Source organism: Maylandia zebra, linkage group LG3, assembly GCF_041146795.1.
Source record: "Maylandia zebra isolate NMK-2024a linkage group LG3, Mzebra_GT3a, whole genome shotgun sequence".
NCBI classification, from domain to species: domain Eukaryota; kingdom Metazoa; phylum Chordata; class Actinopteri; order Cichliformes; family Cichlidae; genus Maylandia; species Maylandia zebra.
Window position 1 is genome coordinate 41,221,159 of NC_135169.1, and position 17,137 is coordinate 41,238,295.

The 17,137-nt window shown below is 40.1% G+C and overlaps 1 protein-coding gene across 3 annotated transcripts in view; it reads right to left on the reverse strand.

The window, feature by feature from the left end:
• kcnip4a (potassium voltage-gated channel interacting protein 4a) overlaps nt 1-17,137 on the reverse strand; it is a 161,045-nt gene that overhangs the window by 132,900 nt on the left and 11,008 nt on the right. Inside the window, exons 1-2 of one of the 3 annotated variants that reach the window (XM_012919985.3) lie at nt 12,243-12,389; nt 11,441-11,595 (exon numbers count right to left, since the gene is read on the reverse strand). The exons of 1 other annotated variant lie outside the window; for it this stretch is intronic. In XM_012919985.3, coding sequence (XP_012775439.1) covers nt 11,441-11,579 — 139 coding nt within the window. In that variant the 5' untranslated portion in view covers nt 11,580-11,595; nt 12,243-12,389. Of the gene's footprint in view, nt 1-11,440; nt 11,596-12,242; nt 12,390-17,137 lie in introns of those variants that run through there. One more of the 3 variants, XM_023153255.2, reaches the window with a different exon arrangement.

Here is a 17,137-nt window from a genome sequence, read left to right on the forward strand (position 1 = left end):
CTAGAAGTACAAGGAAATGCATCACATGGGGATTATGTGGTGGGGTAATGTACTCTAGCTCACAAAAAGGCGCCAATCCTTCAAGTTGCAACTGATGGAAAAGAGACCATGTCTTCCTTGTAAATAACCAGAATTCAGCAGAGTCTGCTAGAGTTAAAAATACTGCAAAATAATGTAAAAGTCCTTTTAATACTGCTTTTCACTTTGCATTACCATAGGCACTGTTAGTTTAGCAGGACTCACAATGTCAAACACACAGGAAGAACGCAAATGGAAAACGTATTGTGGTGAATGACTTTGTTAATGTTGAGGGTAAACTGTCATAACAAAGCATATATTGTGCCATGCTAAAAAGCTCTGCAGGCCAGCTGAGAGCCATCTCTTTTCCATGACCTAGTTTTGTTTGGTTTCTTCCAGGAGGCCTGGTGTGGTTTGTTGACCTCATTTCTACAGGCTGTGCATCTGCCCACAGAGCAACATCCACAAACTACAACAGTTACTTAAGAAGGATAGGTCTTGTCCACTGGGAGCACTGACACTCCTCGTTTTCCCTCAAGTAAGAACAAATGGGACTGATGCCATTTGTGGAGCAGCAAACAAAGAGGTTGCCCTTAATCTGTGGCTGCAATGGTAACAAATTCTCAACCTTGTTAACTGTGAAAATAAGAAAAACCTAAAAGGGCCACAAAGATGAATTTCCTGATATTACCCCAGTCAGGGACTAATAAGAAACCAGCTCCCCATTGTAAAGCAAAAAATAGACTCTAGGGTTGACATAAAGGATAAAGTGAGCTTTATTTAGCAGTTACTCCTATTATGCCAGTAAAAGATCAATTTGAGGATCAATCAAGGCCCAGGGCATGTGCTGGTGCTTCAAAGGAAACTGACTTACTGTGCTAATTCAGGCTAAAAATATAACTGTATGACCCATGTAGGGCTCAGTGTTGTCTGGAAATAGTAATGCCACTGTAATTAACATGATGTTACCAAAACAATCATGTGTAATTTGCAAACATATCTAATATTACCAAAGCTGCACAGAAAATGAGGCTTATTTTTGTAGAAGCCCATAGATTTCAGAGTTGTGGGATAACAGGAGGAATCGCACATCATATTCACTCGCTGCAGATCCTACTGATGGGCATTTGGGAGATCTGAAGGAATCACATGGAGAGACAAACTCCTGGCGAAGTTCAAATCTGCTGCAGCAAAATACCCATTCACTCCTAAACAGTCAGACAGCATCATACTAAAGAAGACACAAACTCAAAATTATCAAAGAGGTTTGTGAAATTGGACGACTGTTCAAGTACAGAGTCTTTCCAGCACAGAGGAGTTTTTGGCTAGATGTTTAAAAGCTACTTTCTTAGAAGTGCTTTAGTTTCCTTCTTTTTCCTTCTACTGTGTGCATGTTAATTGGACATCAATTAAGATACTATATGATGTAAACATACCAGATTTTAGCAAAACTGTTGATTTACAGCCAAAGTCCCATAAAAGTCCCATAAAATTTTGCAATAACCAAAAAACATTCAGATCTGCATTAAAGCAAGCACAAATACAAGCATCACATCTTACAAATAAATAAAAAAATATCATACATCATACAAACAAAGACTGCCAAGAATGGGAGATGTAACGCATCCACTCATAAGATCCAATATTCACTCACTTTTATTGATAGCGCTGTTTGTCTGAATGCGGCGGGCCTATGAGGCACCCTCTAGTGGTGGCCTTGGTCCTAATCCCAGGTTCAGTCTTTAGATTCATAACTTCATTTAAAGGAGGTGGGGAAACACTTATATAAAGAAAACAAGCATGCTTCCATGTATCTTTTTCTTCTTATGGTTGTCATGCACGGTCAGGTTTATCAGAAGGGCTGCAGGAGACTCCAGTCTGTTCCACAGATTTCTGCTTGTGTCTCAGAGGAATGTAAAAAGTAGCATTTCTCTGCCTTTTCTGACAGAGATTCCACCTTCAGCCATCTGTCTCTATCACTCCTCATGCACTGCCCTTATCCAGTCCTTCCAACATTTCTCCTGCTTAATTACTCTACCCTCCCTCCCCCCTTCTTCTTCTCCTCTACTGTCTCAGATCTACTTATTGCTGCTCAGAGATGTCCTTCTTGGTTAAAATAGTCACCAGTGCTATAAATTTGCTTTAATGATATCAATCACTTCTCATTAGTCTCGTGGGCTAAACTGCAGGATAGCAGCACACAAAGGAGCTCTAACCAGAGAAACTGGGAGGGTATTCACATTGTGCCGATAATTGTTATTGCACAATTTGAACAGGGTTCTAATAAGTAAAAAAACTCAACTACATAGGCAAGGCAAGTTTATTTGTATAGCACAATTCAACAACAAGGTGATTCAAAGTGCTTTACAGAGACATTAGAAACAAAAACAAATAAAAAGCATGATTTAAAATTTAAAACATAGCCTTATTATTCAGTCAAATGCCAGTTAAAGAGCATGCCTATCATAAAAAACTGAAAAAACAAAACAATAAAACCAAAATCATTTGGGGCCAGGCTATAAACAGACGCAACAGGAAGTGTGTTTTTGTTTCCGAAGTGTAACCTGCCTTCTTGCTCTATGACAGCTTATAACAGTCTCCAGCAACCCAAGCTTGATAAACAGCTGAGGAAATATAGCGATGGGTATTTGTATGAAACGTTGTCATAATTAATGCATGCATTCCTGCACTGTGTTGTCAGTTTGGCAATAACTGAACGGTCCTCCCACATTCCCCCGAGGCATTCCTGAGGTATTTCATTTGTGAAAATAAAACGGAAAACCCAAACACCTCCGACCACACAACCTCCGGATGTATAAAAATGGGAACTTATGTGTCTTTTGGTGCTGCCCTGCTGACCCTAGAGGACTGTAAATCAACAAGTACCTGTAAACAAGCAGCTCACTCACACCCTGCCAACAACCTTGTTAAACTCCTCCCCTTGGCCAGACGTAGAGCTCTGCATCTGAAAACTACCAGACACAGGAGCAGTTTCCTTTTTTCATGCCATCAATGTCATAAATAACTGAACAGGGAAAATACCAAAGCAACTCCTATTTGCATAACCACTTGTGCTACTACAACTCCATGTACTTCCTGCATTGTTACAGTCCTTTGTTACAATGATTTTATGAAGCTCAGAATTACTTTAAAACAACTGTACACAAAACATTCTAACATCCAGACCTGAACATACCAAACTACAGTTGGCCAGAGATGCTTATCCTTCATCATGAACATTAAATACAAAACACCTTATTAGACACGTCTCTGGGGGAAACATGACTGAACTTGTGCGCTCTTTCAGGCCTGCGTCTGAACCTCTGCCTGTAACTTGGATGGCATCTGACACATGCGGGGCAGATAAATTAGACCATGACAGGGACAGGTGTGTTAATGTCGAGTGGCACAGACACAAGAAAGTCATTTCTGCCCAGCAGCAGCCAAACGCTTACGAGGCTTCACTGTGCTGGGTATCAATCAGCAGGGACTATTTATAGAGGGCCCAGGCCGCTGCTAGAATACAAACACTTGACTGAAGTAGGTTACCATGAAAAGGGCTGTATCACCAGCAGACATGTAGAGAAAGGAGGACGTATGAGGAAAAGACTGGAGCCAGGTTAAGGATAAGTTAGAAGCTGATGATTAATTACACTTCCAACAAACTTCTCCTCCAGTATTTTTGCAGTCTATAACTAGATTTGAAACTTTAAAGTCTCTGCTTTCTGCTCTACTTAAAGAAATATAGAGTTATTTGAAGAGCCATTGCTGTTGATTATTATTTCAAGTAATCTTTTTTAGAAAATATATTTGAAAAAAAAAAACACTCTAAAGACATTTAGTCCACATGGCCAAAAATCACGCATGTAGATATGGTCAAAATAACCTGCTGAAGTTCAAAGTGAGCATCAGAATGGGAGGCAAAACTGATTTAAGTGACTTTGAAAATAGAAACTGGTGATCTGCAGGGATTTTCAGAGAATGGTCATAAAAAGACTAAATATCCAGTGAGCGTCAGTTCTCTGGTAAAAATGCCTTGTTGATGCCAGAGGTCAGAGGCCTAAAGTGCTATGAGCTGATAAGCGGGCCGCAGTAACTCAAATAACACAGAAGAGCATCTCTGAATGCAAAACATGTTGATCCTTGAAGCAGATGGGCTACAGCAGCAGAAGACCGCTCTGGAAATGAGGCTACCATTCACACAGGTTCACCCAAATCAAAGACTGGAAAAAACATTGCCTGGTCTGCTGAGACTTGATTTCTGCAGCAACATTCAGATGGCAGAGTCACAATTTGGTATAAACAATGTGAGCATGGATCCATCCTGCCTTGTATAAACAGTTCATGCTGATGGTGGTTATTTAGCAAAGATCATTTAAACACCACAGCCTACCTGAGTATTATTGCTGTACATGTCCATCCTTTTGTAACCACAGTGTGCCTATCTTCTCATGACTGCTTGCAGTAGGATAACACACACAAAGCTCAAATCATCTCAAACTGGTTCTTGAACATGACAATAAGTTCAATAAGTTCAATGCACTCAGATGACCTAGTTGTATATAGTAGGTTATCATGAGAAGGGCTGTGTCACGCCGAGAGCAGCTCTGGAATTTGGTAGAGCTGTGTGATGCTGTCCTGTCAATATGGACCAAAACCTCAGAGGAATGTTTCCAGTACCTTGGTGAAACTAAGCCACGTTAAGATATTTCTGAAGGGAAACTTAATGAGGAAACTCTGAAGTGCTTTTTTAAAGGTCAACAGTGAATTCAAATCCCAGTAAAGATTTTCAGGCTACAATAACAATAAGAAAAGACTGCCGAGTCATAATAAATGATAATAAATCAATGGGTTTTGACTCCAAAAGTACTTTTAAGCAATAAATGACTAAACCATTAAACCAATTGCCAAAATCATCTGTTCTTAGAAGCAGCGCTTAGCCTCACAGATATTTGCCCTCAGAAAATCAAACACTTCAAGTCTGTGAAAAAACACCTGCATGTGGCAAGAAATGCATCTTTAATGATGTGTAGAAAGAGCTCCTTGTATAGCCTGGACAAAAGGACCCAGCTTGGTTACATATATGACTGGTGCACAGTCACGTCTCCAACCAGCCAGCATCTCAGTTAGCTGTATCCAATTGACAAAGCGGAGAGGGAGTGCCACTGTCTGTCAACAGGCTACTTTAAGGTGTTATACAAACAAAATGGTTCACTGGGGTCGCCTATTCTCTGACTAATCCCTGGCTGTTAGCTGCTAATCCCTGTTTATCATGGGTGCGGGTCATGGCCAAGACTGAGAAACAGACTGACAGGCTCGCTACTGAGTCAAATACAGTGGAAGAAAGTGCTTCTTGAATCATGTATGCTTTGGCTAACACAAGCAGTTTCTGTGCTCCAAGTATTAAATAGTGAAAAAAACTAATTTTTTTCTTCCATTTAACTGTTTGTCTGTTGTATATTGATTGCTTGTGTAGTGTAGAGTGCCAGTGGGGGAAAATACAGTTAAGTCAAATACTTATGTTCCTTTTCACATTTTCCAAAGCTGTCCAGTGGGCCAGATTGGAGTCTCTTTTGGCCTGATTCTGGGCCGTGGACCTTATGCTTGAGAAACCTGCTTTAAAGGATCTCTCTCTAGCACTGAAACAAACATTTAATACAGACAAACACACACACACACGGGAGCACAATGCACAAAACATTTTGTCCAGCTGAATGAGCCCAGCCTGCTACTACACCTGCAGCTCTGCTAGTGAAATATAAGCTAGATTACAAGCATGCAGAGGCTGCAGTTCTGCAAATTCACCATCGTCATCTCTGGGGCCATTTGTTGTAAACGGCGTGTAGCACCTTCTCTTTGGCTGCCACCAGCACTAGCCGGCACGATGAATAAGATTAATGTCAGGGAAAGGCATCGCTGTGGGATCCCGTCCACTCTTTCTCCAGCAGTGTTTTTCACAATATATGAATCAAATGAAAGACAACAGTAGGACATGTCAGCATCGCAGCCAGCCAGCGGTCTCTAGGCAATCGCTCTTTTCCCCCTGTCCTCTGAACTGAGAGGCTGCACGCTGCCTCAGCTACCTCTCTAATCCATCATTGCCTTTTTCCATTTCCACCTCAGTTCTACAGAGGCCCGCACTCTTGACCAAGAGGGAAAACAGATTGAAATGGAAACAGAGTTGCTTTATCGAAAGCAGACGTTTGGCCTGAAGCTACAGGCAAAAATTGTGATTTATCATTCGATAAAATGGGCAGAATTAGGCTCATTTGCTTAATGATATCTAACATGTTCTCCACAATACAGCAACATGGAGACTGGCATTATATCTCAAGGTTTAAGGTTCCTTTAAGACACTGCATCTAATCCCCAACTGTTGGACGTGGGATCAAATTCTCAGAAATTAATTTCACATTAGAGAGGAGAAGCGGTGGGATTTGAACAAGACAATAAAACGAAAAGGTGGTAATTCATCTGAACGTGTGTGGAATTTTTAAAAGAAGTTCATAACCACCGACTTGGCCAAAGCAAAAGCAAATTAATTTGGCTATTTCTGTGCTCTCTGAAGGACGTGACCAAGAAATGCAGCCTTCAAGGTGGTGAGGATCTGCTCTTTGCGCCACAGCATGCACAGTTATATATTAGCCAGGGAAATATATTTTAAAAATGCAGTGACAGTTATCATATTATGATATCTGCTAAAAAGACCTGGAAGGAAATAATTCAAACAGCTCTCCATCGTCTCCACTCAAGCAATATCTGCCACTGATGAACACTGAAATGGTTAATTCTCGGTGTCATGGATTTCCATGCAGTCATATTCTGATTTCCTTCCTCAATATTGTGCTGTAATAGGAAAAAGCTGCATCCCAGCTACACTGAGTGCATTTGGGGCCACTGAATTACTGCTGCAGTGCAGACATTCTGTGGATTTATGACAGTCTCAGTACCTGAGAGCGATTCTGACACGATTTCGGAGCAGTCTTATCTTGTAGGGTTGTTTTACTTTGTTTTCTTGCCTTTGAAAATTATGGTTTTGTTGTCATGGCCACACTTTTACATGTACATCGATGGAGTTAAAGCCAAGCATGATAAAACTGGGCAGATGGCTGCAGCTCCAGATTCCTACGGGTACCTACTGCACCTTTTATCTTGGTGGGATGTTTTTTACTGCAGTCTGTCTCCGCAGATCAGCTAAATTTCTGCATTTTGTTTGTTCAAAGTAGACAATAAGCTCTATTTTCATTACTGAGAAACAAATCTGTCATCTTTGCTCCTTTTAGTCCTCCTATTTGTGGTGGCAGTACATTTTAAACACATACTCTAATCCCATACTTATGTAATATCATCCTAACCCAACTAAATGACTCACTTAAATCTCCAAATCCAATAATATTCTCACAGCACTGCAGCTAAAGATCTCTGAATGCAGCAAACTGTTACATCAGCTCGGACATCTTTTTAGTCAGTAGCTTGCTGCCCTCTGCTGGCAGCAAAGAACAGGTGCAATTCTGATTACCACAAGTGTCCAACAAGGAAAAGTATGAGAATTTCTACAGGTTCAATGCAAAAAACGGGCATCAATGGAAATTTCAAGTTCCACTTAATGCACATTTGCCACATGAGGTAAATCTAACAATTCTATGTATTGCAGCTTAAAACAGGAGAGTGATGTGCACAGGTCCAGCACATTCAGAGTAAACTCCAACCACGCACAGGTTGGCAACATTTTGGGGCATGCAGCACAGCATGCTATTTCCCTATAAAGCAACTGACCCATTTCAGTGCGTCACATAGACAGCGGGGATTTGTAAAGAGCTCGCTTGTAGCAGACGTCTGTCCCGGAGACACAACATGGGGGCTTGTGTATTTCTAGAAACAACCGCTTTATTGAGCGTGTTCATTTTCCCTCAGACTGCCTGAAAATCCAGAGGGTACCATTGCCACCTGGCAGGTTTATGGTGTGATCATCGGCATGCTGAGAGGTTATTCTGGGTAACACGGGGGGGATAATGTTATTAGTTCGAGATGAGAAGAACACCTACAAGAAGAACATATGCTAAGAGAGGCTCAAAATCCAAAACAACTGTTGTTAAATCTCTGTTACCTGGTGACTCATAAATCTGTTTTTATGCGTGCATTAAAAAAGCAAGAAAAAAATGGGAAAAAAGAAGGAAAATTCATTTCTGCTAGGCTATTATAAAAAGTCATTATGTATCTTTGTGTCATACACTCCACAGCTTTTTAAAAACTTACAGTGGCCTGAAAATACAGCCCACACTCAGGGACAGCAGCGCCTTTTCAGCAAAAAAATGAGCAGCGATTGCAATGAAAGCGTAATTCTTATGTGGCCAACAGAAACACCTGGGTCCTGGTGTGGCTCCAGCTGTGTTTGTCAGCTCGCGTGTTATTAGATAGATTCAAAAGTTAACTGTAAGGTAAAGCAGGGGAAAGAAACCACAGTGATTATGAGATGTAGAAACTGCACCTGCCCCACTGGCTGCAATCTAATCAATACAACTACAAAGAAAAAACACTCTTTTTATGACAAAAGGTGAAATTTCACTGTTGCTTCTGTGATTCCTGAGGAAAAAAACCAAAACAAAAACAGCTGTTTTATAGACCTTCTGTTATTGTTTTACCCCTGCAGAAAAATGTTTACTGCAGATGCCATTTAGGAGTCCCTGCTGGGATATTCATGACTGTTTAATAGCATGCTAAATCACACCCAAACACAACCCATTTATCTTAACAACTGGCAAATCATACAAGTGCAGGAGACCACCTGTCTATTACCAAATGCTTTAACGGCAACGCTTGTCATGTCAATGAAATATAGTGCAATCATGGGAACTTCAGAAGTGTAAAAATAAATGAGAAACAGATAAGATTATAAAAAAGCCACATCAATGTGCCTGCATACTGGTGCTAAAAGCGCATAAAGGAAACCCTGAAAAAAAAATTGATTTACATGTTATTAATAAAAATATCTCCAAATATCAGCGAGCAAAACATAAAAAGCAGAATAAAAGACGCCATGATGGATCACCAAAAACATTTCTTGTAACTAGGTCAGTAAAAAATCGATCATTTGTATGCAGATAAAACTAAAGCCAGAGCAAAAATGCATCACAGCAAGGATCACATGTGGTGGCTAAATGTATGCTCTGCTGCAACTGGCCTTTACAAAAAGACAGCTCAGTGTTTTTTCTCTGCACTTTAGTTTCAGTGGCAAAAAACAAAAACAACTGTAGCTATGAATCCAGTTGTGCATATATGGCTGTAGTAAATATGCTTGACCTGAGAAGTAATCAAGAGAGGGCTCGACTGTGACTTGCGGTGTTCAAATCATAAATCCTGGCGTCTCTATTGGAGGTGGGAATCGCCAGACACCCCATGAAACAATATTATCACAATACTTTTTTACATTTTGCAATAAGCATGAGTATAGCTTTAACATATACTGGAATTTATCACCTTTTTTTAACTGCAAATTATGTCCTCAAAGTTAAACTTCATTAGTATCTGTTTTATCCAGTAAGATAAAATTATCTCACTTCAATTAAGTGTTTTTGTTGTTGTTGCAAAATGAGCCTGTCTAAGAGTCTAAGAGTGTGTAAGAGTGTCAGTCTGATAGTAGTCTGCGATTGAATGGGGTCAAGTTGGCAATTACATGCAGTCTGTTTCAGATAACACAATATTACTATTGATAAATCAACAAAAATCACATATCTGTTGCTGCCTACATAGACAGATATTTACATTTAATAGAAACTGTCAGCAACGTTCCTGTTCTATAGGAATATAACCAGAATACAGCAGCTAATTGAGTCGAGTCTCCTCAAGTTGTGCTCATTGACAAAGGCTCTTTCAGACTCGTGTGTCTGCACTTATAAATTAGACAGCAATATTTGCAAACCTATGAGATTTTCTCTGATAGTGATTGCAGCCAGTCCAAGTCCGACTGCAGCTGCTTGCAAAAAGGTCGCCTCCTATCAGGCGACCTCTTGTTTAAAGTATTCCCATTATTTTAATTTATCTAGTAAGATATTGATATTTGGTTTCTCTGCATCGATACGATATCTCCACACAAAACTTTGTAATAAGTTGAGAGGTTAATGGATCAGATCCACAAGGCTTTACAACGTTTTGCTCCAGTTCTTCTTTTCAAAGCTCAATTTAACAGTACATGCAGTGAGTGTATAGGGTTACTGTTAAATCTAATCACATAAGTGAAATCAGCCTTATTATACATTTTCCAGTTCTTTAGTTGCTCACATTGTACAACAATGTTCACTAGTAGAAACTGATATTTCCTTGACCTCCCAGTTACGGTAAAAACTTTGGGAATCGGAAGTAACTCATAATACGGGACAATCACAGTAAGTTGGCCATGGTAACAATGGGATAGTATAGAGATTTTGCACTACTCAGCCAACTATATCAGATGTTAGCCTGTTGATAATTTACATCTACATATGAGGAAATTACATTGTACAGATTAAAATTCTGTAATTTTCCTTTGTAATGCTGAAATCTGAATGCAATCCTGAATAAAACTGTTTCTGTATATTGCTCCTGTGGTCACTAAAACTTTCATGGAAAAATACTTGATTAGTTAGTAGCTGCACCTTTAAAGCAATAAACACAAGTAGAATAAATTCTACTGAATTCATACTGCCCATACATAATAAAGTCCAGCTTATTCTTCTAGAGGTGGGAATCACCAAACACACATATCAAATTTTTAACATTTTTCAAAATGCTTAGAATTACAGTAACAAATACTGCAATTTATCACCTTTTTTAAGTTATGTCCTACAAAGTTAAACTTAGTCAGTATCTTTAAAAATAAACTTATTTCCTTTTAGTTGTGTTTTTTTTCCCCGCTGCAAAATGAGACTGCCATCAATGTTGCCATAAGTCAGAGTCACTCTCCTATCAGTCTGCTATCAGTCTGCAACTGAAGGGAGTCAAGTTTGCAATTACATGCAATCTGTTTCAGATAATATAGCAATAACCTCTGATAAATCGTCAAAAATGACACATATGTTGCTGTCTACGTAGACAGATGACAGACTGATGACAACATGTTGGCAATCTGTCTGCATTTATTAATTAGAGACCAACTATTTGCAAACCTCTGAGAGTGATTGCAGTCAGTCCGAGTCAGACTGCAACTGTTTGCAGAAAGTTTGCTTCTTATCTGGGGAGATAAGTGCTCTTATTTGTAGTATTCTGAAAGTTTTTTAATTTATTTAATTTTTGAAATATTGCTATTTTGTGTCCCTGTATCAATACAGCATTGTCCAAGAAAATATCGTATTACTAAGCAGTATCGATTTTTCCCCCACCCTTATTATTCACTGAATGGGAATTGATTCCTGATCTTTCCAAACTTACAAATCTGTGCTTTTTGTACCTTGAGGGTTTGGCGAGGCCCAGGTGATGATGCGCCGCACCAGGCAGCAGTTGAGCAGGACTTTCCTGGAGAAGCCGTAGTCTTTGCGGAAATGCTGCAGGTCGCCCCTCATCTGGTTTGTCTTACTTGGCGTAAACATGGCTGGAGACTCGCTACTGTGAAATATAGCGTGCAGTTATTTGCAAGGACAACGACCAACAACTACAAGCACTTTCATAACCCTAAATGCACAGCATTATGAGAGTGCAGTAAACATAATTCGACTGCATATTAAAAACAAGAGACGCTGGTCTTCATTGCCTCCGGTAAAGATTCAAACATGAATAGCTGCAGCCACTACACCATGCAACGCAAACTGTCACAAAGCAACACACCTGAATAGATATGCTAATTTGGAATCTCTTTTTGCCCCCAGTTATGCGCAGCTATAATGATATGCGAGACATTTCCACATGCCCTTTTTCAGTAGCCAAAAAAAGCTCGTCTCATATCCTTTGAGCTGTGGGTTCAAGAAGATAGGAAATTTGTCCACCTATTGTGGCTAAAAGTAAATAAACTGAGTAGATTGTCTGAGCATTAAGCACCTGCAATGACAGTTTGCCTTTGCCGCTACACTGTAAGTACAATTCCCCTTAAGGTCCCATTTCAAGAGCAAAACTTTCAGACATCAACAGATCACAGGTCATTCAGCTACTCTAACCGCAAGGTCTGTTTTAAGGTTGGATGTCATTCATTGCACAGAAAATAGAGGTGCACTGCGCAGACTAACTGCTATCAATTGTTCCTTTGGGCATCATCTTACCTTCCAGGCTAAAACTCGATGTGGCTGCTCTCTCCGGTTCCTCAGTCTGCAAGTGATCCTCAGGTTTCACACAAGCACTTTCCCTTTCCTGAGCTGATCAACAGAGTGTGAAAGGAAGGAGGAGGAGAAAGAAGCGGCAAGCGAGGACCGCTCAGTGAAGAAGACCCAGTGAATGAATAGCAGGGGAAGAGAGAGAGAGAGAGAGAGAGAGAGATGGAGGGAGGGAGGTAGAGAGAAAATACTCCATAGCAATCTGGCTTTTACTTCAAGTTTGGACCAAGTATGTGCAGGTTTATTCAAGAAGAAGAGGAAAAGAGTCCAAGCTGCGGGTAGCTGTTTGCAGTGGACCCTCTTTGATCATCCTACCTCATCCTCTTCAAACACATGAAAGCTGTGATACACACACACACACACACACACACACAACCTCATCTATACAAAGTGCACAAAGTGCAGAAAGTCATGAGTTTCACTTGAATGTCAACCAGTTACTTTAAGAATTAAAGTTAGCACCAAAGGAAAAGTCCTGCAGTCACCAAAACTGTTCAGACAATTTTTTAGAAATCTTAACCTTGTGACAACCTTTGTGCAAGAGAGTGCCACTATGTACCTGCTAAGACCTTCTCCGAGGAACATAAATGCTAGAGACAAAAGTTATAGCGTTTCATTAAGCACTACATAGTTCAATTATCAGTTGGACCACCTCAGCTATACTGACTCCTGTTGCCATGATGATGTCACTACCATGATATGTTTTTCCTACTGCAGGTTCAGCATCAGCTGTACTGACACTTTACTGATCAATTGCCACACAGACAGAGTTGATAATCAACATAAGCAGAGCTGATAATAACTGAACAGATGATAGCAGCAGGATAAATAAAATCATATCAATATCCCTCGTTATTTATGTCTGCATCTTGCATGACTGGGACACAATCTGGTTCTTCATAAAGAACCAGATTGCTAAAATCAGTGTTGCCAGGACCAGATCTTGCAATGGTGACACACACAGCATTCAGAGGTGAAAACGATACCAGCTCTGCTATCACAGCTAAGGATGCAAGTAACTTTTAAACCCCATAAAAAACTTGCTAAACCTGCATGTTTGTACTCAAGTGTTTAAGCATCATTACACAAACTTTCCCCAGACAACCATGGATTTATTACCAGGATCTCAGAATGCAGAATTTTGTCAGCACTCAACATACACCTTGTGTTTATCTTACAAGACTCTAAATGTCACTCATTTCTGTGACTAATGCGCTAATCATTTTGGCCATTTTCCAAATGAGCTTAAGTTTACATTTAAATGCACATAATATTAATTTCTGCATAGTGATATATGGTTGTGCTTACAGGGAGACAGCAATGCTTAATCTAATTGCTTCCCCTGAGATGTTCGAGACATATTTTGTACCTGAGGAGACAGAGGGGGGCCCGGGACAGAGAACTGGGAAAGGAGCCACGCTCTCCCAGCAGGCCGAGACGCGCCGATGATTGAAATGAGAGAACAGATTGGTCGCTATGTTGCGGCATGTTATGCATGCATGGATATACATTCTGTGGGAGCACTTGTTAGGTGAGCACATTCTGAGGGACGTCCAAATCCTGAGGGAGAAGGCTTGAAAGGTTTGTCCCTATGCTGAATAATTTATACTCAAGGAGCTATTGATATTCAACACTGCCTTAGTTGAGTATGAGTCAACTCCAAGAGCAGGCATGGTTGAATTTTTGTATCGTCATGTTTCAAATTGAGACATAATGAGACACAAATATAGAAAAAACAGTAGACTAATATACTGCTCCGTAACCATCCAGAGGAGCTATGCAATGTCCAGATTCCAGCAATAATCTGCGAGATTTTACTCAATTACAAGTCTTCAGCTGTTCTTCTACGTTATGAAAAATATTTTGTCTGTCTGATTGTGGCACACCCATTCAGTGCAGCACATAAATCACAGCCAAGCAAAAAGAATACAAATGTGCGTGTAAGTGGAAGATGGGTGGAGTACTGCTCCTACCTCATCCTCTCAGTTATGATTATCTGTCCTGCTCCCGCCACCCCATGAAAAAAACTGAAATACAATCCACATGCATTGGCTGCTGAATGCCTTTAAGGTACTACGTGGTTTTGTAGGAGATATAAGACTGAGTCTGTGAATGCCTTAAATCTTTATTGTTCCTTGATTACAGACACACATCGGTAATGTCAGAAGCAATTTGTGATAATGTATTATAAAAAATCAATTCAGAGAGCAGCTCAAGTGGAGTGGATTTAGCGTTACACCATATGTGTGTGTGTGTGTGTTTGACACCTAGGCTTTATCATCTAAGCTTGTCACTAACTGCAGCCTGCAGGATGTTTTGGAAGACTAAGCCTCGCCCAGTTTTGCACAAAAAACACATTAGATACTGTTTTTATTATAAGCAGAATAAGCAGTAACTTTAAGTGTATGTTTATCCATTTGCTTTCCTTCTCAAAGACCAGAGAGTGAGACATGTACTTGACCAACTAGCCAACAGAAATGGCCGTGTGTCTACATGTTCTGTGGCCCTCATTATTAAGTTGAGCAGACTAAAAAAACGCCTGACTCAAAACTCAGGAGTCGATCCACTTTCACAGAGTTTGCACTGCTTGCGAATATTTTACCTCAGTATTCTGCAGTCTGGCAGCCAAAATCGAAGCAATACTTTTGCTACAGATTAACAAAGTCATAATTATCCCTGATTTTAGTTCATAAATCTCTAACGATTTGGAAACTGCCACACCGGCTTTCTTGTTCTTGTTACACAGGAAAGTACAGAGAGGTGGCTCAACGCAGGAAGTTGTCTTATTGGTGACTTTTACATCTACTTCAGACCCAGCTTTGTAACTTCACGTAGTCTGCCACTTCATGGTTGAGTTGCTGTGGTTTCCAAACACTTCCACTTTGCAATAATCCCACTCACAGCTAATCGTTGAATATCTTTGAGAGAAGAAATTTTACAAACTGTCTTGTTCTAACAGTACCACACTCAAATTCAGTGAGCTCTTTAGAAGCATTCATGACAATCTGTGAAGGCAGACTGCATGAATTACAGAAAATTACATACTACATTAGGGCTGCCACAAACGATTATTTTGATAGTCGACTAGTCACCGATTATTTTTGCGATTAGTCGACTAATCAGATCATCATCCATTGGACGTACAGCGTACAGCTTATTGCACCAGCAGCATCTGGTCTTATATAACTATCATTAGCTTACAGCTTGAAGTGTTTGTGCTAACTAAAAATAAAGACAAGATGGTAGTTTATTAATTTTTAATGAAATTTGCAGATTGTTTCGGTGAAGTTTAATAAACTCCTTGCTTTCTAAAATATAACAGGACACCGGAGTATATTCTCCAGCGTCTCACACTTCTGATAATCAGCTGTCTGCTTGACAGTTTTAGCTGTGCAAAAACTATAACTTTAATCTCAGCCAAACCGATTTACTCAGGAACAAATACTAAAGAAAGCCAAACAATAACATTTTTAAGTTATCTAAGTGACTTATATATATGTTTAACCTGACTAGCGAAAGACGGCGGTGGGTTTGAAAACGATTTGCCGGGAGTCCGGTGTTCTCACGGCTCTAGTTAGCCTTGCCCCCGCCTAGCTAACGAGCTAGTGGGTAACAGACGTCTCCGAAAACGTCGGAGCGCTTTTGAAAATATGTGGTGTCTTGATAAACTGAGCAGATATTTGAGGTTTACACAGCTACATTCTCGCCTGAAAATATGTTAAACGTTTATTTTGTGACCCAGAAAGAATAATAAGAGTAAAGTTAAAACTAACTAGCTGCCGCCATTGTTGACAACTGCGCTGGGCTGCGCTATGAATTCTGGGACACAGCTTCTTCTTCTTCGGGGTTTAACGGCAGCTGGCATCCTTGTACATGCAGTGCTGCCATCTTCTGTTTCAGTCCGTTATTACACTCTTAAATCCTACTACTCATTCCTGCGTCCTTTGTGATCTTACAAAGCTTCAAACGATGCGTCGACTATTAAATTAGTCGTCAACGATTTTAATAGTCGACATAATCGTGACTAGTCGACTAATCGTGGCAGCCCTATACTACATGATATAATAATTTATCTACCAAAAATTAACCCAAAATGCTTCAGCAGTAAGTGAAAAACTAAGAGCACCCTTATGTCTTTCCCAGGAATTAATAGGTTAAGTAGCAGCCAGGCGCTAATAATCATATACACTCCAATAACTGATCATCAATAAGTGTAAGCACTTCTAAAAAAGCAGAAGTTTTTGTAGATTCCTGGTGTCTATAATAGGGCTGCCACGATTAGTCGACTAGTCACGATTACGTCGACGACTGATTTAATAGTCGACGCATGTTTGAAGCTTTGTAAGATCACAAAAGACGCAGGTAGTAGGATTTAAGAGTGTAATAACGGACTGAAACAGAAGATGGCAGCACTGCATGTACAAGGATGCCAGCTGCCGTTAAACCCCGAAGAAGAAGAAGCTGTGTCCCAGAATTCATAGCGCAGCCCAGCTCAGTTTCCAACAATGGCGGCAGCTAGTTAGTTTTTATATTACTCTTATTATTCTTTCTGGGTCACAAAATAAACGTTTAACATATTTAAGTCCATCATTCTGCAGTGAGAAAGTTTCTTCCCCTCACATTCAAGACAGCCGTCAATCTTCCCAGAGTCCCAGAAAATTCACCCCAGCGTCAGGCCATGCAATGCTCACAGACTGAAAAAACCCAAGAGTTACATCTCTGTTAAATGTTAACAGAGCGGCACTTGTTTGGAAGGATTGTCCGGAGAAAACCAACTCTCCCTAAAAACAACATGACGGCACAGCTTAGGTTTGAAAAAGTTGAAAAAGTTGCATTTGAACAAA